The 26,557-nt window shown below is 45.0% G+C and overlaps 4 protein-coding genes across 5 annotated transcripts; 1 reads left to right on the forward strand and 3 right to left on the reverse strand.

Annotated features, from left to right (window-relative positions):
- The first annotated feature begins 592 nt into the window (after window positions 1–592).
- On the forward strand, window positions 593–11,470 carry ngfrb (nerve growth factor receptor b). The gene is made up of 6 exons (XM_037278909.1): window positions 593–882; window positions 3,183–3,321; window positions 5,030–5,389; window positions 8,819–9,050; window positions 9,268–9,428; window positions 9,515–11,470. Exons 1-6 carry the CDS (start codon window positions 829–831, stop codon window positions 9,850–9,852), a joined length of 1,284 nt encoding a protein of 427 aa, XP_037134804.1. The 5' UTR covers window positions 593–828; the 3' UTR covers window positions 9,853–11,470.
- A 5,332-nt stretch (window positions 11,471–16,802) lies between these two features.
- LOC119138656 (speckle-type POZ protein) lies at window positions 16,803–20,969 on the reverse strand. The gene is made up of 10 exons (XM_037278952.1): window positions 20,877–20,969; window positions 19,899–20,095; window positions 19,691–19,812; window positions 19,469–19,620; window positions 19,273–19,400; window positions 19,011–19,188; window positions 18,873–18,928; window positions 18,565–18,687; window positions 18,315–18,457; window positions 16,803–18,063 (listed from the first exon to the last, which is right to left on the reverse strand). The coding sequence occupies exons 2-10, from the start codon at window positions 19,974–19,976 to the stop codon at window positions 17,919–17,921; spliced, it is 1,125 nt and encodes a 374-aa protein (XP_037134847.1). The 5' UTR covers window positions 19,977–20,095; window positions 20,877–20,969; the 3' UTR covers window positions 16,803–17,918.
- A 205-nt stretch (window positions 20,970–21,174) lies between these two features.
- Window positions 21,175–24,600, reverse strand: cenpt (centromere protein T). 2 transcript variants are annotated; one of them, XM_037278835.1, is made up of 15 exons: window positions 24,364–24,600; window positions 24,115–24,232; window positions 23,906–24,041; window positions 23,740–23,839; window positions 23,511–23,650; window positions 23,378–23,433; window positions 23,134–23,275; window positions 22,994–23,063; window positions 22,779–22,909; window positions 22,387–22,647; window positions 22,213–22,294; window positions 21,969–22,139; window positions 21,677–21,781; window positions 21,465–21,595; window positions 21,175–21,315 (listed from the first exon to the last, which is right to left on the reverse strand). In XM_037278835.1, coding segments are annotated over exons 1-15 (1,731 nt in total). In that variant the 5' UTR covers window positions 24,450–24,600; the 3' UTR covers window positions 21,175–21,313. The 2 variants fall into 2 exon arrangements, with proteins under 2 accessions (XP_037134730.1, XP_037134732.1); XM_037278837.1 differs by lacking the exons at window positions 23,134–23,275; window positions 23,378–23,433.
- Window positions 24,601–24,849: 249 nt separating this feature from the next.
- On the reverse strand, window positions 24,850–26,462 carry ndufa4b (NDUFA4 mitochondrial complex associated b). The gene is made up of 4 exons (XM_037279059.1): window positions 26,305–26,462; window positions 25,505–25,593; window positions 25,373–25,433; window positions 24,850–25,118 (listed from the first exon to the last, which is right to left on the reverse strand). Exons 1-4 carry the CDS (start codon window positions 26,350–26,352, stop codon window positions 25,062–25,064), a joined length of 255 nt encoding a protein of 84 aa, XP_037134954.1. The 5' UTR covers window positions 26,353–26,462; the 3' UTR covers window positions 24,850–25,061.
- Window positions 26,463–26,557: the final 95 nt, after the last annotated feature.

Consider the following 26,557-nt stretch of genomic DNA (forward strand, 5'->3'; position numbering starts at 1 on the left):
CACACTCTCCAGCACTTCAAGTTAAATATCTTTAAGGGGACGGCGTGGGTAGTCGTGATGTGAACCCAGGGAGCGCTTTTTTATTTGGTTTTATATCAAGCCAATATTTTGCCTCAGGTGTCACATTATTCAACAGAATGCCGTGTCCTCCCATGCATAAAGGCGGCAGTGTTTTGTCCGAGGAGTCACAGTTTAATGAGCAGTTAAAAGAAAAAGGAAAAAAAAAAAAAGGAAAGAAAGAAGTCTGTGTTTCATTTAGGGGAAGACCAAACAAGACTTAAAAAGTTCATGAAGACTTTAATGCGTGGCCGTAAAATGATGCGTTAAATAAAAATAGGAGCGAATCGGGGTCAGCGCTGGTTCAATGCAACAAAATGGGGAAAAATGATGACAAATTCAATGGCGGGTGAAAATGGCCAATACTGAAAAAGTTGCTCCCTTTATTAAATGAAAACTATTTTTTTTAATCAGTGTGCAAGTGTGAAACTTGGTTGGACTTTTTAACAATCAAAACCAATACGTGTGTGTGTGGGTGTGTGTGGGTGTAGGGGGGGGGGGGGGGAGTAGTGGGCGTGGTGAAGTGAGAGGAAGACTTGGAGCTGCGAGCGGGTGTCACAAGAGCAGAAATCGCACAAGAAGCAAACATCCGATGGGCCCAACTCTGCCTCTGAGTGGAAGCTGCACACTGATGAGCGTTTGCGGACGCCCTGCCTGACTTCTTCTTCTGTTAGGGATAGACCCAAGCATGGTCGAGCAGTTGATTACGCTTGGAAATCTGTGAGCGTGTCATCCTTTCGCTCCTCGGGTCAAAACGCTCCTCTCGGCAAGATGGGAAGGACTTACGGGACCAATATGATTTTAATAGCAATACTGCTTGGACAGGTGAGTAACTTTTGAGTGACAGTGTCACCTGCCGGTGTTGTTTTTTGAAGTCGGGAAAAAAAAAAGTCTTGCAAAGGGACAAAAGCTGCACCTGCTGCTCATGATAATTGTCTGGAATGATTAGTCAATCATATACATATTTTTTAGCTTTCCTATTGGTGATTTTCAAGACGTGCATGTCGACACGGAGGCCTCCGAGGTTAATGCCTTAATTACCCTAACCATGTTATGATATGTGATCCCCATGTTAACATGTTATTCCAACATTCGCCACCGTAGTTTGACCGCAGGCAGCGGATCGCGGAAGCTCCATCAAGCCATCGTCAGAGCCTCCCTAATTTATGGAAAAGTTCCTCCGAGGCCTTGCGAGGACGTAAATATTTCTCGGCTGTGTGACAGGTTTGTCAAGGCTGCGCGGCGCGGCGGGTTCGTCAAGGTTTTACAAGTCGACACCCGCCGTGCATCATGTTCATGCAATATTGATCACGCCTCGCATCACTCTCCTTTTCTATACGTCTGGATTGAAACCAGCTCCGACTTATAAGGAAGGCCAGCGTGGCGGCGCTCTAATGGTTTAACGAGCGCTGACAGCCCGGGTCCAGAGGTTAAGTGCCTCCAACTGAAAATTGACTGCGGCATTAGCGAGATTGGTCCGAGCGAGGTCACGACTCCAGATGCCTCGGAGCGGCCGCTTTCATGTGATCACTTGGCAAGAAAGACATTCGTGAAACGTGCATTTCTTCAAAATCGGTAGGCTTTGATCGGGCACAAGATGCTAGCATACGATTCATGGTAACCTCCCGACACTGCCGAGAAGGATCCTGCCCTTTCCCTGCGTCATCTTGGGAAGTCTACCACTCTGCTTACGTCAAGGACGACTCGTTTCTGACCTCGACGACGCAGGCGGCTATCGGCTAGCTACTCCTACGCTTAAAACGACGCTCCTATCTTTGCCAACGTTAGAATTACCCGCTGGAGTAATTGTTAGGCATCCTTGGGTTGCTGTTATATAAATCAAGTCTATTATTAAGATGGTAGCATGTAAAGAGCTGTCAAGGGTCAAAAGGGGATGGAATGAAAAGCGCTGCGTGACTTGGCGTGGTTTCCGAGGTGTCACTCAAATATCCGCAAACAGGTTTGTTCACGTGAGGCCCGTCGACGTTCGAATTTACATCTGCGTTTTGTCTTTTGCAAACCGATGACATGGTCATCAGTGTCTCTTTTTGCTTACTCTAAGGTGAAATTTCAGATACTGTGTTGTGATAGGCACCATGGCAACTTTATAACAGGGATCAACCTTCTAAGTGTCACTTCGGGGAATATCCCAAAGTGGCACACGTGCACGCACAGACATATACGAAGTATCTGCCAGCTGACTCACAGGAGCCCGAGGGCGCCGCTTGATGTTTTGTCGGCAGCATTCCGCACACACCTTAATGTGACACACAAAGATCTCACTTCTGTCAAAAAACACTTGACGGTGGAGGAATTCGTTTGTGTGTAGGAGGCACGAGCTAATTGCTTTGTGTGCTACAATTTGTAAATATTTGTTCCTTGTTTAACTGTCACTTTAGCACTTTACTAGTTTGGATGCCAACTAATAGATACACAATTTGTCATTTTAATGTGTGTGTTTTTAGAATGCTGAGGAAGCAGTTTTGAGAAAAAAAAAAAGCTCACTTCTTGATGTTTTTGCAAAAGCACCTGTACGTGTAAGAGAAGTGTGCAGTGCTTGTACAAACCTGCAAAAATGATCAGACTATGTGAAATCCCAATCGCAAATGACTTCTGTTATTATCATGGGAACGCTGGGAGCAAAAAAACAAGAATATTCCCGCTTGTTGTTTTACAACGGACTGCCCAGACATTTGTTTTTTGGAGCCGTTTCAAATGAAGCAATGATTATTAATTGTGTCTTTGAGTTGTAAGGGAGCCAACTAAAGTGTAAATCTTCCTCTGTGGACTCCGAGGATGTAAAGTTATCTCGCGTTTACGCAACGACATTGCTTTTGGAAGGAGCAGAGAAAACATGATGAATCCCTTTGTGGGAAAATTGAGCAGGCCAGGCGATGAAATATAATAATGAATATCAATCAACTTAAATGAACTCAAACTTTTTGGGTTCAGAGACCACAACAGTTCATTAACCAAATGTAATTTTTTCCCAGTAGCTTAATGCTAAATCGTACAGCAAAATGCCATAGATGGGCTAACAAAACTAGCGTTTGTTTGTTTACTGTGTCTTGCCTGTTGCCTCCTGTAGTCTTTTCCATTCTGATGATGTGTGCGATGATTGGCAGATGGTCGCCGCGGCCGAGGAAGAGTGCCTGTCGGGTCAGTACACCACCGACGGAAAATGCTGCAAACAGTGTCCGCCCGGCGAGGGTGTCGTCAAGCCGTGCGGAGCCACGCAACCAGTGTGCGCGCCCTGCCTGGACAGTAAGGAACACACACGTATAATTCACAACATGCATAGATATCTAGATATCTAAAGCACTTGTTCCATCATGAATCTTTACTGTCAAAGAGTTGCATTTAGAAGCTGAGAAGATTCAGCCTGGCTTGGCAGCATGTTGGGAAATCAGCTGGTAATGAAAGCTGGCTGTCCGTTACCATGTAGGGAGTGAACCTCCACTGGGCAAAGACTTTATGAGCACCGGCAGAAGATATTAAGAATGGGCGCCGGTCCAAATGTTGGAGAAAAATATACAATGGCATGGTAAGAATGGAAGCAGTCAAGATGGTGGATGAACTCTAGAAGAACATTCAGGGCGCATCTTTTTCAACAACTGGATTGAAGGTTATTTATATGTGAGCCTGCCTTATTCCAAGAGGTCACATTCAGACCAAGATTGGTTGAGAGCCAGGGCCTGCACTGTTCCCAGGAAACAGCAAAGCCATGTGGGTCAAGTTCCAGATAAGGAGACCCATCATTCCAAAATGATTCAGGTCGTGAGGGAATATTTCCAAAACTATTCCGTGCCAAAATCCTTTGTAAGAAAGAAAGTTTCATTTGAGCTGACCTAATTGTGTCGAGTTGAAAACTTGAATGGGTGCCTATTTGAAGGATGCTGAGTGGCACAACAATACATTTTGGTCACAAGATGCTGACGGACCAGATGGCTGAAATGATTAAAAAATAAACATGCCTAACGGGTCTGTCGTCTGGTAAATTGAAAATAATTACCATCTCCGTGAAATCAACTCTTGTGGCTTCCTGTTATTGCCCAACAGCATCATCAGTACTTAAGAATCACAGTTCAGCTGCTCAGACATGATCAACCGCAGACACGTGAAAAAAGGTGCCATGAAAGCAGATGGCTTTGAGTCAAGTCCTGGAAAGAAAAAGAAAAAAAAAAAAAAGACACACTATCAGTCAAGTGAGTTTGACAAGTGCTTTTCAACGCAACACGAAAAACTAAAGTAAAGGAGGAACAATTGGAGTGGGACTTTTCACAAAACTGTCCTTTCCTATTGTCTGTGAAGGCAACAACAGAAAGCTTAGCCAGGAAAAGACCATCTGTAGCCTCGCGTTATTAATGTATTGACTTGCATTATTGATGAACGGCATTATGATAATGGCTCTGAGAGCATTCGGGGAGGAGGAGGCGGAGGCAGCGGCACGTCTGAGTAGATCTGGTAAACAGGGCAACCCCCATCCCCGCCACATAGAAACCAAGGGACCACCCGAAAATGAGAGGAGGCCACATCTGATAGCATCAGACCCGAACGCTCGGGTTCATCTCGAGTGACGCTCCATCTGCCAATCTCTCCAGTTCATCACTGCAGTGGGTGGTCCGGTGACACCAAACACCAAGACTTTTCAAACTTTGGCTAACTGCTCCATCGCATTCCATCACCTCAAATCAAAAGAATTACAGCCACTAATCAAGGCTCTGCGGTGGTGAAATCCGTCCATCTCCCAATTTATCCACGTGTCGCACTCGCACGGATGCTCCTACAAATGGGTCTGTTGCATAATTTAGTGTTCTCTATCCCTCTGAAATACAATTCCATATAACATTTAATATTGATTCTGCTCGAAAACATCAGGCATTTAAAGTCAAATGTAGCAAAGGATTTTTTTTCTTCTCACCACCCCCCCCTGCAAAAATACAAAAGGTCATTCGCTTTCTTTGGCTTTCAGGCGAAACCTTCTCGGAAAACTTCAGCCACACCGAGCGATGTCAGCCTTGCACCAAATGCACGGGCCTCTTCCGCATGGAGACGCCGTGTACGGACGCCAACGACGCCACCTGCGTGTGCAACTACGGCTTCTACCTGAAGGACCTGTCGCAGAGGTGCGAGCCGTGCACCAAGTGCCCCGCGGGCCGGGGCATGCTGCTCAGCTGCGAGTCGGACCACGACACCGTTTGCGAGGAGTGCGGCGGCGGCGACACGTACTCGGACCAGGAGAGCTCGCGGGAGCCCTGCATCCCTTGCGCCACCTGCGACGAGACCGAGGAGCTGCAGGCCTGCACGGCTCTCGCCGATACCGTTTGTCAAGGTGAGACGCAAAATCTCAGGCGAGCTACATCAAGTGCTTTCAGACTGCAAGTCAAAACGGCCATGAATGAAAAATCAAATCCCATCAGGGATGAGAGCCAGCGCAGTCGGCTGAATGGCCCCGAGGTCACGAATCCAAACAATGTCGGAGCATATTTGCGGTCGATGACCCAACGTACAGTAGGGAACGCTTGTCATCATCTCAATGTGACACATTGTTGATCCATTGATCCAAATGTCATCCTGGAGCTCATCCCGCTGTCTTTGGCGACGCGTCCCTAGCCCCGACGACACAAAGAGTCTTTCTCCTGGAAGTTGAGGGATTACAGGAAGGTCACGTCTATGAACCCCGCTCTGAGTTTCCTTTTATATATCACTGTACCCTGTGGCTATCAAACTTCACATCTCAAATTCCCCGCGGATGCCGTCAGCGGCCACCGCGACGACCCGATGCCTCGCAGATTAAATCAATGCTTTTGTCCCGTGACAATGAAAGGAGTGTGCCGATCGGCCGTGCGGCAGTCGGTCGCAAGGCCGCTGTTATCACAGCCCAGCCAGTCGGAAGTGACTCATTTATGCCTCACCCTTTTCGTTTGGCCATTTATGTGAAATCATCGCCAACTATACGAGCAGCCGGATCAAGAAGCGCTTCCCTTGCCACGATAATAACATTATAGATACTGCAGGAGAGCTGCAGTGAGTCAAATCAAGAGCAAGAGAGGAGAAGCGGCGGTAAAGTGGCAGGTTTATTGGACTTGTGATGTGCTGCCGTATCATTAGCGCGCAGTTTAGGAGTGCAACACTTGAGGCGTGTCACCGCATTGTCACACATGAGTAAGATTGGGATCGGGCGGAAAATGGAAACGTTTCCACGACGCACCTGACCGTGATCTTTTCAAACTGGTGCGTGTCTTGGATGTTTCCCTTTGAGGAGAAAAAGCACAGACCAAATGAGGTCAATGGCCATCTTCCATTGAGGATGCTTCTTTAATGCAACTTGATTGCATTGAGAGGGGGAGAAAAGGAAGTCGGGATGGGGAGATCAGAATCTTAAGGAGCCAGAACCGCACTTGGTCCTTTTAGATAACCAACACGGCGCATCACGTGACCAATAGCCGGAGGGGCGCCCGCGCCGGCCGCGTAAGGGCGGCCTCATCATTCGTCGCTCTAACCTAATCACGAGCTCCTTATTGCCCGCGTTAATCTTTTTAGCGGAGCACTCGCGTTATCGCTGCCTCCGAATCTGTAGAGCCGCCAGACGTCCGTATGCATTAGGCCAGTCAGACGACACCGGCCCGAAGGCTGGCTGGGTCAGTCGGCAGGGTGGAGAAAGAGCCAGCGGGCCGCCGCCACCGCCGCCTGAGTAACGACGAGTAGGATCTTGCAGACATGGCTGTGTTTTAAGGTGGAGGCACCACAACATCCGTCGGACTAACCTGTAGTTTGTAATCACAAACGATGGACGGGGTTTGTAATTACTGCGGTATCATTGAGATGAATAGAAATGCCATTAAATTGTTCCAGACGCAAAAAAAAAAACGATTAAAAATGTCGAATGTTTGTGCCTGATTATTGCTGTAAAAACAAAAACGGAATTTGGATACTGTCGGATCATAGCGCGGTGACATTGAAGCTATTCACGGCATATATTTTTTATCGTCTGCGACAAATAATAATAGCTGGCATCATTTTGCCGATTGCGCTTGTGTCTTGAACAATCGACAGACCGGTCCTTTCCGTCTATCCATTAAGATTTGACTGACATCGAAAAAGAGCGCAATGCCAAAAGTAAAATGCCACGGACATTCCGCATTTAGTATGTCCACAACATTAGCACATCAATAACCCGGGAGGAATCCCCAGTGGGCCCCCAGCCATCGGACTGCCGAGCTCTATACGCCACAGTCGTTTATTGTGTGCCTCGACAGACTTGTGCCACCTCTGACTCCGCTCCTCCAGTCCCATAAGTTGCGTATTGTCACTTGAATCGTCCCCTTTGTGGACAAAGTACATTTTTGGGAGGTGATGCGGGACAGAGGGGGCGACCGCGACTCTTGCACTCCGGCTCGTGCCTCCGTTCATCCACGGGGCAAAGTTCCACGCGGCTTTTGTCCTCTTTGTAAATAACTGGCGGACATCGCAGACCTGCTCTGGACTGCGACAAGAAAAATAATAAAGACGAGGTCACCAAAGGTGGAGCCGCGGCAGAGATGGAGAAAGACAGCAAAGCGTGAAAGAACAGATGCTGGAAAAACACGCTCCGCTCGATTAAAGCGATGGAGTTACTCCTCTGCGCGCTCCAGTTTCTCTGGTTGACCTCCACGAGTGCTGATTGCATTTTGTCGCAAAGCGCACTCACACACACACATAAAGAAAAATGAGAGGGGGGAATCATGCGAGGAAGGAACTGCGGCCTCAAGGAGAGAAGTGTCAAGCGAGGGGATTATTCCTGATTGTTTCATTTTTCGCTGTATTGGCGAAGACGGGGGCAGGTTGCTCTTTGAAAAGACAAATAAGCTGGCAAGGATATGGTGACAGAGGAGCAACGTCTGCTTCAAAGAGAAAGACGTGGAGATCAGATAGATGCGGAGATGAGAGGTGATAATAGAATAAAAGGACAGGTGGATTGGACACAAACCGTATTGAGTTACTATCTTTGAAAAGCCGGTTCGGAAAGCAGAGAGCCACCAAACGAGCGCCGGCGATTGTTCGGAAAGAAAACGTCTGTTCAAGAGGCAGTAAAACGCAAAGAAAGGGTTGGGGGGGATGAGTACGGGACAAAGAGGATCTTTGTCATGGATTGGTGTCTGCTTTCAAGTAGCCAAAAAGACAGAGACGGTGAAACGGGAGGGAAATCAATACTACACTGCAGTGGATCACAAGACTTTTATTGACCTTTTGGCCGTGATGTCACTTCCGGGTGGGAAGAGCTCCCAACTTGGAGCCAAAAGTCAAATCATCTTCCCCTATTGAAACGAATGGAAAAGCCGTTAATCTGTTCCAGCCTCCCACAAAAAAAGGTTTTGTTTTTCAATCCAAATCAAAGCTAAGGATTTTGTACATAGTCCACAGTCAAAGTAGTCATTCTTTGCAGAGGATCAAGAATGTATTGATATCATATTCAAACAGTGTGCAAGAAAAGTCCCAAACCCTTTCAAATGTTCTTAGAGAAATCAATGGCTTTAAAGAGCTCAGGATTGATTGTATATTACATTTCACTTTCAAAATTCCGGGCCCTGGCTAAAAGCTGGCCACACAGCATCCATCTTAATGACATTTGAAATGTTTTCGCCTCGTCACGGCACTCAGCGGCTCTCTCGAGGTACCTATTCCCCGTTCCTCAGCATGACTTTCTGTTTTCGGTGCTGTTGAGTGAACCCTAGACCTCAACTGTTGATGACAATCAAATGTTGATGTTTGCTCCTCACAGTGCAGGACCCGCCGTCTGTGTCGCCAATGCCCTTCCCTGAGCCCACCTACGATGACTTCCCAATAGAAGACCCCCCGTCGGACGGCCCGACAGACAGCAGCGCCACCGCCACCACTGACGGCGACTCCCACGGGCCCATCTACCAGAATCTGAACAACAAGCTCATCCCCGTCTACTGCTCGGTCTTGGCGGCCGTTGTGGTCAGCGTGGTGGCCTTCATCATCTTCAAGAGGTGAGCAAATGGCGGTGGACTCTAAGGCACCAAAATAGGGGTCGTCTTGGTTCCAATTGGGAAAACAACAACAAAACCACAATTCCCGACAATACATATTTGATGACGAAGCTGTTTTCCCGTAGGCCGCACCCTGCTGCTCAGTGTTATAGATGAATATGTTCACATAATGGAAGGGCATGTGTCGCATTTATTTACAAAGGGGCTCACTGTGTAGGTGGAACAGCTGCAAGCAGAACAAACAGCAGGCCAACAACTGCACGTCCAACCAGAACCAGACCCCGTCGCCCGAGGGCGAGAAACTGCACAGCGACAGCGGCATCTCGGTGGACAGCCAGAGTCTGCAGGAGCAGCTGGGCCAGACCCAAACACACACGGGTAACAAAAACCTTTTTAGCTGACTATAGCCTTTCGAGCTACCACAGAGGTTCTGGTGCATGCTTTGACCACCTTTACTGTTCCAGTGGTCACAATGGATGAGGAGCCCTGCCTGCTGCTGCCTCTGCACACCAGAGACAAGATGGAGCAGCTGCTGTTCAACGGCGGCGAAGGGGACGACGGCAACATGGAGGACGACTGGTGCAATCTGGCGGGCCTCCTGGGCTACGAGGAGGAGCGCATCGCCGCCTTCCGCCAGGACCAGCACCCGGTGCGAGCGCTCCTGTCTGACTGGGCCAGCAAGGACTGCGCCAGCGTGGACGCGCTGTGCACGGCGCTGCGCAAGATCAACCGCGGCGACATCGCCCAGAGTTTGGCGCTCAGTCCCGTCGCCGCTAAACCCACCGCCACCTCCGTGGTCTAACCGGACGAACCAGTTCTTTATCTTTCTCTGGACATGGAAGGAAATTAGCTTTACCGGTTTGCTCTGCAATCATTCCAATATGGATAGAAGCCTTCTGCGACCTTTAATCTCGGCTATCGGTGTTACGACTTGCCGCGGGTGTACCAAAGACGTGTTCGAGACTCTCCAGGCTGTAGCTGACAAGCGCCATTCTTTACATTTCCGCCTCTTCGTTTTGCATTGACAAATGGCTGCCTACAGGATGAAGCGTCCATTCTAGCAGGGGTCTGGATCTTCGCAAGCGTGACACGCTAGGCGGAGGATGTTTGGATTCTTTCAAAATGGAACTCTTCGCCGAGGAATCGTCTATGCCAGGATGGTGGATCATAGACCTCTAAGGTCGTTGAACTCGGAGTCAGCACGTATAACGTCGACCAGTCCCCCACTCGCGACATGTAACCATGCATGGATTTATTATAGCAAAGACACAAATGACTGCCTAGCATTCATATCAGAGTTCCGCAAATAGTGGCCGCCCCTCTCAAACGTTTTACACCTAGTAGAAGCTAGGAAAAAAAATCATGATAAATAATGTTTGCCATTATTAAGCCCATATCTTTTATATACTACTAAACCCAGTGTACTAATATGCTACACGTGACCAAGCTACATTACCTAAACGTGCATGCAGACAGTATAGCAAGCCTCAAGTTAAAAAGCATCAAACTAACCAACGCACACGCCATGGGGATGCAAATAAAAATGCTAAGGGTTTCCTCGCTATCCTTTCCGCATTCCTTTCTCAGGGTATGGCCAACCTCCGACCAACTCAACAATCATAGCCGTGGGCTTTCCAAGTTATCAATTATGCTGCCCAGAGATGAAACCAAGCACCTATTTTTTAAAATGTATTTGTTTATTTTTATGTTTTTTTATTATTAAGAGTGTGCTGAGGGAGGGGGGGGGGGCGGGGTTATATTTGAAGGAGCAAATCTTATTGTTACTAAAATGAAGGTATTTCTACTTTTCTTTTCATTGTAGCACTTCAATGTGTAATTAATTACGTTTATCTGTTTTACATCACAAGTGCCTGGCAACCATTTCCGGGCTTCTTGATGTTGAACAGTTTTATTCTTTGATGTTTTTGTAACAACTTTGTTCCTGTAAATACTTCAAGTTTCTTTATTTTATTTTGTTAGGAAATGTATTATGACCAACATAGATATTTACATATTGGGGAAAACAACATTGCATGCATGCTTGTGTCATAAAAATCCTCCCATGTGTTATTATAACTTTCCAGCGTGTCAAAAGTTTGGAAAGTGTGAGGGGACACTTTTCTCTGGACAGTATTTTGTTTGAAACTCGAGGCGACTACGTCCTGATTTTTGCACTTGAGCGTCGTGTTGTAGTGATGATGCAAAAAGGAGGTGAGCTCTTGATGTAGCCGAAATGTACAGCTCTATCTGACCATACGTGAATGTTCCTTACATACTAACATACTGTATTATACTTAATGTGAATCTCAGAGCTTCTTCTACAGTGATAAAGGTCACGAATCCGTTTCAATTATTCATTAACGGCCAGCTAACGCGAGAATATGTACTCATTATGCTGTTAAAATAAAAGCTTCAAAATCCTTGTGTATCTTATTGTTAATAATGAGATAATTCTAAAGAATGTAGATTAATAAAGAGCTTCTGTCGTGGTTTTTGGTTGCTTAGATTTAATGGATATTGTGCTGCCCCTTCTCGTGTGCCCACGTTGGCCATCTGGGGGCAGTATAAAAAGGAAATAGAGATACAAACAAAAAACGGACTTAATTAGATGTGGTGTTAATAATCATTCCTTGCAGAGGATAAAGAATATATATATCAGTGAGTACTGCTATAGTCTGTGATCAAATAGCCATTGATTAAAAATGATAACTACAACAATGCTATATGTTGGCATTTTTTCATTACTCGTAGGAGCTCACATAGCATTAAAAAAAAACGAGTTTCATAAGTACACTGAGATTTGACCCAAAACGTCCCTGTGGCAAGTAATCCGATCCAAACAGGACAACTGAGGGTCGCAAAGTGGAAAGAAATATTTCACGCTTCACGCATGTGGCCCGGGTCCGAGGCAACAAACAGTCCGTCAAGTCAATGAAGTCCACGAAGTAAGACGAGAAGCTAATGATGCATGAAATCACACACGCTGGCCACATTTGCCCCCGCGGCTTCTATATTATTCTAAGTCACCGTGGGGTTAAGTCAGATTTAAGTACCAAAAGTGCAGACCGGTTCGGAAGTCAACCCGAGTCCAAATGGGAAACACATTCACGCTCCAACGGCGTTGAACCTCCAGTGGGTCGTTTGCGAGGAATGTTGGGACGTGTGAAGGGGAACCATGTGTCAGCGCAAAAGGCTGACCGAACGCGTAGGACATCTTCAGTTCAGGTGAAGACTTTTCTTAACTTGTGACAAAAATATACATACAGTCCTATGTTTTAAGATTCGAAGACATGTACACAGAATTGCACAAAAAAAGTTAAATATAACTGAGCTGTGTTCGGGCGTTAATTCTTTCTACTACCACTAGAGTGAGCACAAGTACCACTAGTGATCGGAGTACCACACTTCATTTGAGGTCATTTATTTTATTTCGACAAGAAAAATACGCCAAACACGTTCGCACTTGTTTCTCTACGACTGGAAAAGTGATTCGATATCTTTGGAGCTTTGTCATGTTGATTTACGCAAACTTTATTTACTCTTCGAATCACTTCAGGGGCCAAACAGGAAAGAAGACTCCCCCAGGAAGGTAAAAAAAAAACGCAAGGTTGTGGAAGTCGTCGGTGAAAGATTTTCCCAGAGGTTGCGCTCAGAATAACACACAGCGTGATCCGTGGGGGGAACGCTGTACTTAGGGCAGGGCCATAGGAAATTCATCAGCCCCAAAATGTTTTGCGTGTAGGTATAACAAATTTCTGATTGTGGCTGTAATCTTCAAATTAGCTCTAATTGAAGCATTGCGTTTTGTTTTATTTTTTTAAGACCCCGTTGAGTGCTGTACTTTGTTTACAGCAGGCTACTCAGGGGGGACTACCTCCTATCCGCTAACTCATTGCTTTTACAAACTGTCCATCCATAAAAATGAAGTGGTGCGGTTTGCCCGCTCGCCCCTTCCGACTCTCCTCATTCTTCTCCTCAGTTTGCATAGGAGAAGAAAAAAAATAAGGAAGCTCCGGCCGACCGGCAGCTGCCAATTAAGTGAAGAGTGATGAAATTGAATCTGCGCTCGGAGCAAATGGACGGACGAGTGGATGGGCGAGGAGGGAGAGTCCACTCGGGGAAATTCTATTAAGCCGTGTCACGTGACCATCGTTCACCTGCCCCCATACGGCTCCATCATAGCAACATTCACAATCTCTATTATTCATGTTCATATTCTTCATGGGATCGCTTTCCCTCAGGTGCTGCATAGAACATTTTATGAAGTGGTCAATATACTTTCGTTTGAGACGGCGCTAACAGAATACAAAATAAGACGAAGATATTTGATTAAAAAAGGACCGAGAAAATGTCGGCTATGTTGGTCCATATGGAGGACGACGTGTGTTGAATTTATTGCAACCTCTCCGGATACAACCTAATTAAAGCGTTCCATGTTTGGAATGTTCTCTGGTTACGGATGTTTATCGGCAAGGATTTTGTTTGCCGTGGTTTTGCAGGGCATGATTAAATGATCCAATTATTTGTCGCAGGTTGTCGTAAGTGAAGAATGCCTTTAAAAGAAGCGAATTGATCTTTATGTGAAGCCACATCAAGTCTGCATGCTTTGTGTTCAGGTCTGCTAACCAGACGCCAGTTGGAAAAATTCTTTCCCCAATCAAGTCAACGGTCTCGAGGCCTAACGAGGACTTTCTGAAGGCTGACTGAGTGATATTAATGCCTCAAACTCGCACTGAGGGTGGCTGACTGAATTAGAACTTTCATCTGACATTGTTTTGACGCTCCAGGGGGTGCACAAGCTCGCACAGACGCCCACAAGTATGTGACAATAACAACATGGGCGTATTCGGACCAGGGCAGGGCAAAAAAATATTTTCTGTTTGGCTTAAAGTTGTAATTTCATGAGGAAAAAAATCAGGGGGATTTTTTGATTAGTCATAATACCCTTTGGGTTTCTGCTGGGAAGCAAATATGAATATCGACAAAAGGAAAAATCTGAAATTAATTTGGGGATTAATTGTAGACGCTTTAAGCAACATGAACAAGCGAAGCAAGGTTGAGGTATTTTCCAGTTTGTGTGTTAACACATTTGGGGGTGTGCGCAGACCTTGCGGCGCAATGCGCTGCAACTTGTCTGTAGGTGGTGTATGAAAAACATACGGAGGGAGGGGGACCAATATCACAAGTGAAGAATTACTTTGTAACTATTTCTCAGGAGGCCAAAGGCACTCCCCAAATCGCAAGCTAAATTGGGTTAGCGCACGCACAACTGCGTTTCGAGAGGGCTAAATACATGGTTTCATTAAATATCATCTTAAATTTCATAACATCGGTTTACGCCAAGCTTTAATAGCATAATTATAATTGGTCTCTTACGCAACACCGAAGGCGCAACAACAAAAGCATTATCCTCCAATTTTACGCTCATTCGTTTTTTAGTTACAAAGCAAGCAAACGTTTTACTGTACATCATTTTTGGCTGCTGGGTGATTTATAGCATTTATCTTGAAAAGAAAATTGTTTCCAGCCAAGTGCGGGACGCATATGGACAAGTTCAAATTGATTTGGTATAGTAATTAAATCAAGTTGAATCCAATTTCTAAATCAAAGTACCACTTTATAATCTAACTATCCAATGAATTTGGGTTAAAACGACTAACGACAGAAGTGACAAAGGATAAAAATCTAAATCACAAAAAGCATCAAGTCCTAGCAAGTCCATTGTTCTCATTTTAATATGCTGCAGATTTGTGTGACGAAGGCACCGAGTGTCCGGTTCGACCGCAGTATCAAGTGTTGGCGATTGGAGTCGGATCAAAAGATGAAAAGATCGGGATCCACTCCCTCACTCCCCCCTCGGGAGTTGTCGTGGGAGTGGCCGATTAGCCTCGTGTGGCTCACGAATTTATTATAGTTAACCAAAAATAACCAGATAACAAATGGGCGTTTACGCGGAAGCCAATCTGGTCCAACATGAAGGTTGCCCACCCTTCCTCATCCTCCAAACACACTAAGAGCAGATTAAGTTAGAAGCGATCGGCTGCCCAATTTATCTCATATGCTCGGTGATACAGATCTAATTTCAGCCTCTTAGTACCACAAACAGGAAGGAGAAGCTCGGCGATTAACAGCCCATGGCCGCTCTGGTGCAGGAAAGACAATATGATGACACAGGGGAAAGAGGAAAAAAAAAAGGGGGTTGTTGTCCATGGCAAACTCTATCAACCTCTAATTGGCATTAGAAACCTAATTAGGATTCTGCAAATTCACTTAAAAAGCATTGTATGTAAATTTAGAATACTGGGAAGTGAGCCTTGCAGTCTTGTTTAAAAATAGCATCAGAGAAAAAGTCAAAACAATGTGGTAATATTAAATCAAGTCACAATTTTTAGCACGTTTTCCTGTGCAGTACTCACTTGTGGTGTCCCCCAGGGTATCGTTCTAAATACATTTTTAATTTCATATACTACATGTTTCATTTCACAACATAGCGGACAATATTGTACTGCTATATAAATCCACATTTAACATATTTTATTTGGCTATAATGGTTCCGCAGACCAATAATATTGATTGATGATGATTTTGGGGGTGAATTTAGCTTAAGAAATAAAATGTTAGTGGTTAAAAACATGACAAAATTGTAGTTCGGATGTCAAACTGTGAACATCAATGAGCTGTCACTAACCTTTGCATTTTGCACTTTTCTTCTCCTGCTTTGACCGATATCATGTCATACATGTTTCTTTGTTTCCATTAGCAGTCCAATCAGAAACAAATCTGTCAAGAAAAAAAGAATGCTCAACTTGCTTTCTGTTTTGCTAGCGCAAGTCGTATATATTAATTAGGTACCTTTTTCCAAATATTTGCTGTTTTTGGCACAGATATCCTCTTTTGACACTGAAATGAAAATGGATGTTGACATCAGATAGCAGCACAGCAATTGTTTTACTCAATTACTCATAGAAGAAGAATGGCTTGTACAACTGAAATTAAGATATTACAGACTAATCTGAACATAAATACAATCTTTACTTGACATACCTGTGAGAAACCTGATGAGGGAGGTTTGGTTCGCATCCCTTTACAAAGGCTAGGCCGCCTCTGGGTAGATCACCTGGGAAAAACTAAGAAAAATTTCTGGAGTGTGCAAACAACTATATTAAGTGTGTACATTTCTACTGTAGGCTTCACACACACACACAAAAAATGGCAGTGATGGATTTTCTGCACAATGAGAAGATTCATCAGTGTCAGGCAGTCACAATGGAAATTGTGGATAAAAAAAAACAAGGAAACCCGAGCCCCCTTTCATCGCCGACAGCTTGTTTCTTGAACTGTGCTGTGTTAAATGTTTGGACATGTTCAGTATTTGTCAAGGGTGTAGTTCGTTGTCTAGCTTGCTCTTTCCTCTATTGCATTATAACAATGAATAGATCTGCTTTACTTTTAGAGTCCTTTTCAAATGAATTCTGTTAATTAAGATCAACGTCAAGCCCTGCATTGGATAATGGAGCGTTGCTGCCCTCTGTCGCTCAAACTGAACAACTGACGGACACCTTAAAGATTTTTTTGCATTGAATTGCATCATTATGATTCAATGTAGGTGATTTTTTTTTTTTTTTTAACACTTCCACACTGTAAAGTCCAAATGCTAATGCAACATTAATTGTGTTTTATATTAGATTTTGAAAGTAAAAAAAAATGGTTCTATGTGAAATAAAGGTTTTTAAAAAAAAGCAGTCGACGTTAGAATTCAATACAAAATAGTTGTGGTTTATTCTTTCGGGAACAAAAAAATGGCAACAACTAAGTGTCACTTCTCATAAAGCAACAATATCTACAGGAAAGAAACAACTATGGTTCCTTAATTCAATGACTTTTCCTCTCACTGGCAAAGAGCAATGTCTGTTTTGTTTTTCTTCTCCATTCACATTCGGGTCTCATTTGAACATTAAAACGTGTTCATTTCATTTTAAATGGCCCTCAATCAATAAGCCTGCAAAGAAAGAATATCTTCACTGTTGGTATAAAATCTTAAATAATGAAAAAAAGGGTTTTGGGAGGTTATGCATCAATGTTGTTTTGAATGTTGAGACCTTGGACTTCATTTGCGGTTACACAACGATGACATTGAGCTGTGTGATGCTACTCAAAATTGTTTACCTGCTTTGATTTATAATAATAATAAAAATAATAGAGGTCGCTAATAAAGCATCTTTAAAGGGTATACTTGTCCTGCTTGTTAGTCCATTTGTGCTTTCCCTACAGTAGTTCAACTTAACTGCTGGTAACGCTTGATTGTTAAGGGGGCAGCCTGTGGATTTTTTAGTGCAGTTTTCCCCAAATTTCATTGAGACAAAACCATTTTTTTTCCCTCCATTTGACTAGCCCTTTGGGTGTCTTTTGTTGGGGTCTTCGTGTGTAATTCCTCCTAAAGTGTCCTCTTTCGCCTCCTTGCCACACGCTGAAGCTGAAATAATATCACGTTAAAGACCTCGTGTGCGCTTGGCGTCCGAGTTTGTTTAAGGATTCCGGTCTTCACAAATGGGGGGGGAGGGAGTAAAAACAAAAAAAGGAAAAAAAAGCGCAACGTCGCACCACACTAGCCACAGAGGAAAGTGCAGGTTTGTTTTTCTGTAAACGACAAATATCCACTTGCATCTCCTCCCCCTCCTACTTGCTTTTCCCCCCATCCTTAGAAGGGACTAAAATACAGCAGGTTCTGGATCGAGGGGGAGCAGAAGGGGGAGCTCGGGGGGGGGTTGGGGGCTGTAGGTAGTGTAGTAACAGCAAAAAGGAGGGGTTCAGTTTTTTGTGGGCGTTAAGGGGCCATTTGTGTGAGGCGTTGAAAGCGGCGAGGGCCCATTAGGACTGTTTGAGGCGTTTGCGCGGCGGTCCGAGGAAAGGGCACTGGGCCGAGGCCAGCGAGCGGTACGCTTCGGCCACCAGGTGTGGATGGGACTCCACCATGGACTTCCAGCCCGCTGTCTCCATCACCTCAGCGGCGTGGCTGATGGGGGGCGAGGAAGGGAGGGACACACACACACACACACGGAGGGGTGGGAATAAAGCACACCGTTCAATTGGTTTCATCCAGAATGGGAGACATCGTGGGACGAGAATTCGCAGGTACGCAGCCATTACAATGTCGTCGCTACCACACGCAAGGCGGTCCGGTCCGCCCGATACGTGAGGGTTGCTTTTGAGCGACGTTGGAAAACGCGGGCGAGAGAAATAGCGAAACAAAGCACGTGAACTCACTAGTTGATGAAGTCGACCGCCTGCGTTTTGAGCTGGTCGGCGCTGTGCAGGTCGGCCAGGATGAGGATCTCGGCTGCGTTCTCCACCGACAGATTGGTGCACAGAGCGTCCTCGCACATGACCTTCAATCTTTCCAAAGCGTACTGAGGAGGAAAGCGGGACGTGCTGAATGATGGCCTTCATTGGGATTCAGGTGCCCGTGAGCTGTGTTTAGTTCATGTGGGTTTGTAAACTTCCAGGGCGGCCTTACTTTGTCAGCTGCAGCGAGCAGGTCGTCGGCCATCTTGTCAAGGTTAGGGGCTTTGTCAGTGTAAATGAAGCACATCATCTCTTTAAAGACCTCGGGCTCCACGTCGTTGATTTCTACGCGGTTCTGACGAGAGAAGACAAAAGCTGCTATTTCACGTCTGTTTTGTTTGGGCATTTTGGCGTTCGCCGCAGAATCAATCTCCACCCACATAGTGCAGCGGCGCAATTTCATCTCGGGCTTTGCCAAAAAAGCGCAGCGATCCCGCGCTGAAAATAACTGCAGTGGTAGCGGAAGGCCTGATGACTCACCTTTTTGCTCTCTTCCATCTCGTGTTCAAACATAGCGCTGAACACAGGAGAGCGTGCTGCAACAACCGAGAGAGGAAACGGTGTGATTTGACGTCGAGGACAACTTTGACGTATGCGTGTGGGGCTAGCGTTCGCTACCTGCCAGGATGGCTTTGTGGGCCTGGAACTCCTGGCCGGCCACACACAGAGAACAGTCAGTGAAGCGGGAGTTCTCCCACAAGCCGCCCAGCTCGTCGGCTAGTCGGCAGTCGGGAACCTTCACCATGTTCATGGTGTTCTGGCCCGAGATGTTGACCGAGTCCTGCACCACGCTCACCTGCCATACGGAATGAGCTCGAATCAATCATGCCAAGAAAACGGCTCAATTCGGAGCCAAGAATTTGAGGTAACGTCAGCGTACCTCACAAAAAAGTGTGAGCTTGTCATCGGGCAGAAGACCGTTGGCTTCATCGAGGAGGAAGTCTCTTCGGATGAACTTTTTAAATCCCCAATCCTTCCCTTGCACAAAGCGATACGCTCGCTGGCTTTCTGTGTCGCCAGGGAGGACGAAAACACGTCATCAGATGGTCGACAGAAAAAATAAATCAAGGACTCACCCATGGCTTTGGTCTCCTCGCCTTTGGCGTTGAGAATGGAGAACTTGAACTTGGCTCGGACCTCGGCCTTTGGACAGCTGACCAGCAGCAGGTAGAGGGACAAGTAGTCTTTACTCTCCTCGTCCAGGCCTTTGGGGTTGACACGCAAACACCTGAAGGAGGTCGGAAAGGTGGTTCAAGGGAAATAAAATAAAATGGCAGGGCTTCATTTCATGCGCTCACCACTTCAGCTTGTCATTGGCCCCTGAGGAGAAGGTGGAGCTCTTGATGACCTCACCCATCTCCTCACGACAGAAGCTGAAGTTGTTGATGGTCCACATGTACGAGAACTTCACTACTTTGATCTGCAGGGGGGGGGAATGCACACGTGGAAGGGAATTGTGCAGGTCTATAAAAAAAAGTTGACCGAAGGTTCCCAATGTCACATTACCTGCGTGTAGCACCAGCTCTCAGCCACAGGCCCGCTGGACATTTCCGCCGGGGGAGGGGGACTCGGGACTCTTGACATTGCCAGCGTGACAGAAGGTGTTGGTCTCGACTGGAGAAGGAAATACCGTTTCCACTCGTCAGCGCTTGGTCCAATAGTCCATCGGCAGCGCAACCCGCGAGACAGACGCGGGTCACCCCCTTACAGATCAGAATAATGACAGAATCAATCAAAACTGTGACAGCCCATCAGTATCTTTTATTTTGAGGCGGTCACATTAGGGAAATGAGAAGTCTGAAACTCAGATGCAACAAAAAGGTCACACCTTGACAGCAGCCTCTTATTGCTTTAGTCGGCCAGAGTTTTCAGTTCAAAAGGTTCACAACGTTTTCTTTATTTATGGGAGAAAAACGAACGACTGAAATTATCTTCCAATGATTTGTCTGATATAATGTTTAACAATACACACAGACATAACTTAAAGAGGGCCCATTTAACATTACATTTGATCATTATGGACACTTAAACGTCACTACGAAACACGTTCTTTTGAGTAACCTTACAGAAGTTTATCTACATTTATATTAAAAACACCTCGACTTATCTGACAAGGGAACAGGTGTGAGTGTGTGAAGGGTGGCAGTTAGCAGGTAGTCAATCTGCTAACAACAAATGACAATTAAGACCCCGTTTTGAAAATATTTTTCGCATTTCAGCCGCTATGACTACCGGTGAGAGTGGTGGAAAAGAGCAATAAATGATAAGGTCATCTTGAAGCATAAGTGGCGGTGGAGTGTTAGCACGCGAGCTAACTCCCATCAAGCGAGCTAGCTGCTAAGTTAGGCACCTCGACAGGCGAAAACGCCTCGCAAATTACACAAGATACAACTTGAAAAAACGGCGCGACGGGCTCCAGCGTCTTGTTTTAATGCCCCGCGTCCTGTACGTGTCGCATTTGGTCTTATTTATCGACGGTCTCACCTCTTGTTTTAAGCTCGCTAGCTTTCCGGGCTCTTGTGTTGTTGTTAGCGAAAGTGGCAGACCTGAGCCGTGTGACGTCATCAGGAGCGCCGTGCTCGTTTGGCCAGTGTTCTTATTTGACAAATAAAACTTAATTATTATGCTTATTTGGTTGTCACAAGTTCATTAAAAATTAAGTCACGTTATCACAAGTTGTTATACTCGACGATAATGTAACATCTTTCTCAGAATACAGAAGTATTGAGAGAAATAACTGGCTCCCTCTAGTGGTACGCGGAAGAATAAAACACAATTATGAGAGAACCAATTTAATGAAATTATGAACACGGGATCACATTTCCCAAAAAATGTGGACTGAAGTCTGGAATGGAAGTGAAAATATTTGATTAGTGGTTTAAATATTGTATCAGCAAACTATTGGGTTTTACAAATAGAAACTTCAATAAAAAGAGGACACTCTGATGAAGGCGGAAGAGCCCGCTGAAACATGTCAGGTAAATACACCTAAAATAATTTGTTTGACATAAAAGAACCAGTGAAGTAATTAAAAAGGAAAAACAAGATGAACTTAGTACAATTAGAAACTTCAATACTTCTTCATTTTTGGAACGACGACATTCCCGCTGGTTGCTACGGGGATGAGGAGCTTGCGCTGTTCCATCCGAAGGTATTTTTCAATCAGCACTTCCACCGGCACCTTGTCATTGACGTGACGCTGCCTGCAGCATGAGCACGATAACAAATTCACACGTTGCATGTCACCAACACGTTACAACCACCTCTCAAATGAAACACGCTACCTTCTCAACAGCAGAACGGCATCTTCCACCTCAATAATCTTTCTCCCGGCGTGAGCGGCATATGTCTCCAGGTCCTCCACCATCCGATCAAGGAATTTGTCCACTCTAGTTTAAAAACGGTAGATACCATATCATAGTATTTTTTTTCCCCAAGTTAAAGAGTGTGAAACATTGAGGTATTTTTTTTTTCTGCTGGACGGCAGCATGAGGAAAATACTTTGGCGGAGGCAATGATGGTAGTGTACTCAACGCAGTGCACCACATTTAATTCCAAATACTTGCAGGTACTTACGCGTCCCTTAAGACGGGGTAAACATCGTTGGAGACCCTGGTTTTGGCAAAATGCCGAAAGGTGCTCATAAGGTAGCTCTTAGGAAGACCAAGGTTCTTCTGCTGCGCCGCTCCTCCTTTCCGCTTTCTCACTTGCTTTGGTTTGGCTGATGGTGCATCTTCAGTTGAAGCACTGGTGAGGGATTATCATTTAGAGGAAAAATGATATCTTTTTTTTAGGGAAGTGATGTAAAAGCATGACTTGCCTGCCTTGTGGCTGTACAACAGTGGGAGCGGTTGGAAAGGGAAAAGTCTCTTTCTCCCAAATGAATGACGGAGTCTCCATTTCTGTTGACGTTTCAAGAAAATTCCCAGACATCATATTAATAAGTCGCGTACTTTGTTTTTCTTAAACATTTGACACTGAATCAGAGAGAGACCTTCGGATTCCAGCTCGTCTTTGTCGTCAGAGTCGTCCTCCTCCGACTCTTCCTCGTATACGGTAGGATCGGCAACCTCAGCAGGCGGCGCCTCATCGGGCTGTTTGCTGTTTTCTTCGCCGTCGCTCATCTCATGAAGATGGAGAGAGGCACCAACCTCTTCCTGCGCGGGGCTTGATAAGTCCAGCTCCGAGTCTCCCCTGTTTTCAAGGGCGTGGGAAGTGCTCGCTCGGCGAGTTCCGTCATTGACTTCTGAATGGCCTGCACAAGATTAGATCCAACATATTGTATGAATAAAATGCCGCATTCGTTTTCAGTATGGAGGTGTTGCTAATATTTTGCCTTGAATTTGTAGAGCTTATCATTAAGTGTTTTAGTCAAATAAACATTACCATCTTTGAGGTGCTCTTCAAAGGCGGTTACGCCGAGGCTGGGACGCGGTCGCTTCTTCCTCAGTCCATTTGCCACGCTCGCTTCGAGGTCGGACGTTAGATCGGGCAGATCCAACCCAGACAGCGCAATGCTTAAAATGTAAACGGTTCGCTTTGTTTATTATTTGAAATTACAAATGGCTGCTTAAACAGCAAGAAACGTGCATGTTGTTGACCTTGGATTGTTGCTGGCAACTGCTGAAGGCAGCTGCGACTCCTCACGGACCACAGGTGACTTGATGGACTCTAAAGAATACCGCATAAGTCAAACATCGTCATTTCACTCATTTGGAGGTTTCAAATGACAACATCTTACCATCATGGCCTTCTCTTAGGCGCTCTTCAAAATCGGTTACGCCGAGGCTGGGAAGTGGTCTCTTCCTCGTCAGTCCATTTTCCACGCTCGCTTCGAGGTTGGACGTTAGATCGGGCAGATCCAACCCAGACAGCTGAATGCTTAAAATGTAAACGGTTCGCTTTGTTTATTATTATAAATTACAAATACAAATGGCTGCCTAAACAGCAAGAAACGTGCATGTTGTTGACCTTGGACTGTTGCTGGCAACTGCTGAAGGGAGCTGCAACTCCTCACGGACCACAGGTGACTTGATGGACTCTAAAGAATACCGCATAAGTCAAACATTGTCATTTCACTCATTTGGAGGTTTCAAATGGCAACGCCATTCACCTTACCATCATGGCCTTCTCTGAGGCGCGCTTCAAAATCGGTTACGTTGAGGCTGGGACGCGGTCTCTTCCTCCTTAGTCCAATTGCCACACTCGCTTTGAGGTCGGACGTTAGATTGGGCGGATCCAACCCAGACAGCTCAATGCTTAAAATGTAAACGGTTTCTTTGTTTATTCTTTTACATTCCAAATGGAAATGGCAGCCAAAACAGCAAGAATCACACATATTGTTAACCTTGAATGGTTGCTAACAATGCTGGCATCTGCTGAAGGCAGCAGCGGCGGCTCCTCCACTGGCGCAGGTTCCTCACGAACCACAGGTGACCTGATGGGCTCTAAAGAACACCGCAATGGATGCTATTAAACAACCTGATAGCAACATGCGAGTATTTGACGTGCACCTGTCTGCAAGATGTTCAGGAGAAGGTGCCTCGGCGTGTCTGACTCATCAAATGAAGTTGATGCCAGCGTGTTTGCCTTTTTCAGCAGGGCAGAGGCAGTTTTTTTTGTAGGTGTCACAGATTGGCTGGTTATGCTCTAGAAAGAGAAGTTGTTGAAAAGAGCTGGCAAGCCCTGCAAGTTAGTACTAGCTGTGAGGTGTTTTTCTCACCTCACGCATCTTCTGCCTCATACTTCGCCTTATGATGTCCTGCGGAGTTTGAGCACGTCCATCTTTAGTTTTCGATCTGGTACTACGTGTTGATGTGCTCCTCTGCTGCTTGGAGACACTATAAGTAAACACAGAAGTTGTTTTTATTTATTGCAAAAGGTTACGGAAAACAAGATGACTCGTTAACAAAAAGATATTTATATTACTACACTCGAAAATTGAGGAGTAATGGAGTCGGTGTACTTATACCTGCGGGTGACGGGAGTCCTGAGTGGCTCCGTACTGAGAATATGTTTGACAAGAACACGAGCAGACAAATCTTCCGTCGAATCCATCTCGATAGACACGCCGCTTGTTTACGCGAGCTTAGACACGTTTGCTCGGAGTATGTACACGACAAAAGGGGCGCAATTAAGCTAAGGTACGCAGTTGTTTATGTTAGTCAGTAGCCAGAAGTGTGTTGAGGATCCCGCGTTATTTTTGAATAAATCTCGCGATATTTAACTTCTTCTTCTTTTCTTATGTATTAGGCAAAGCAACACTGCCGACTTGTGGTCAAAATAGAAATTGCAGCTACAGCAGGTAAACGTGCATTACGGAGTTATTAAATTTATCCAAACGTATAAGACAGAATTACTTAAATTAATTTTAATATACAATTGTATATACTACATTTCCAAAATATCAACATTTGGCATCTTCTCTTAATCTTGCAATCACCAACAAAACAAGACGGGCAATTTCAATCATTTTTAATAATTTACAACACAGTAATTTTTAAAATGAACTCATCAATTACTCAGTCAAACAGTTGCGTACCTGTTTTAGTTATACAGTCAGTGATAAATAAATGATTCCCCCCCTCACTTTCACACTAAATGCATGTGCTGACTAATTTTCAGTCAGTGTTGTGCGAATGCTCCACGAGGGGGGTGACAGTTTCAAGCTTAGAAATCAGGCCTGTCCTTCTTCAACTTGGAGTAGTCCGTGTTTATTGTAAAAAGCTGGAACGAGACACACAACAAATAAGTGATATGAACTTTGAGGCATGATAAGCGAGAAGATACGGCAGTGCAGTAAAAGACTGCAATTTATATGAAGCTCCATGAGAAGGAGGAAGAAAATGACTGAAAACAACTACAAACAAAATAATAATACAAAATAATAATAAAAATAACACAATAAATGTTATACAACCACAAATGCATTAATAGCTAAATTAGAAAAGCTTATAATTTTGCTGTGGAATGGTTCATACCTTGTACTGCTGATTGGCCTCCATTTTGTTCCAAGGCTCAGGGTTGTTCGTGCGGTCCCAACTAACAAATGGAGAATAGATTGGTTTTTTACCTCAATCATTTATGTACATTTTTGTAATTAAGCAACTTACCAGACATCGGGATTCTTCAGTGCTAGTCTGCCAAGGTACAGCATGCTCATGGTTGTCCCACCACCAATGAAGATGAACAGTGGGATGAGCTGAAGAGGGAAAGGGTCATAAGTTCAATGCTAAGTTTGGCACCGTACGTTTTAAGCAAAAAAAAAAAAAAATTCTAGAAACATTGATCCTATTCAAAACCTTTGACTTCAAAGCACAGTAAAAATCTCTCATATATTGACACGCTTAGTTCACAATAATTGCTCAGTTTAATAAAATCAATAAGACAATTCATTTTGCACAACTTCCATTCAGATGATTTGTCCTCGTACAAGTACAGCACCTTGGGTCATGTTTATCTTGGGAAAGTACAGTACATTACAATACATACGTGCAGCTGTCACCAACGCAAATGGCCGTGGAGCTCTCATGTACGTCTTTCTTATTTTTATCAATTTATATTTTGGGCCTGGAAATAGCGTCGATGTTAGCATAAAGATTTTGCTGATTGAAATATATACAATTGTCGTGATATTTGTATTTCCACTTGTCAGGGCCTATATGAATTTAATTTTTACATAGGATTACTCGCCAGCCATTATTAGTTTAATGCATATAATAATCTAAAACCCGATTGTGTATTGATTGTTTTTCACAAACTATCATTTACGAGTGGCTTTATACAATCAAGGACGGTGCTGCACTGTGGACTCGTCCTTTAGCCGCACCAATGATAAATTTCAATGTCACCGGGTCATTTTTTTTCATATATCGTATCGGGTAGAATTTGAAAGAATGAGGTACACACTCACAGCTGGATGGTTCTTGAGCTGCTTAGCGACGGTCCCGAGCATCGACATGGTGACACTGATCGGCTCCGAGGATTAAAACAATGCAACGCTGGTCCTGTGTAGTGACGGCAGGTTATACTGCGGGAAGCTACAATTCCCGTTTCCCACATGCCAGAAGGATCCCTGAAGTAGACGTGACGCCCCTTTGGAGCTCAGCCAATCAGAACGCGCCGACGGGAACAGCTGGCGACGTGACGAATATGAACTCTATTTA

Source organism: Syngnathus acus, chromosome 19 (genome assembly GCF_901709675.1).
Source record: "Syngnathus acus chromosome 19, fSynAcu1.2, whole genome shotgun sequence".
Lineage (NCBI taxonomy): Eukaryota > Metazoa > Chordata > Actinopteri > Syngnathiformes > Syngnathidae > Syngnathus > Syngnathus acus.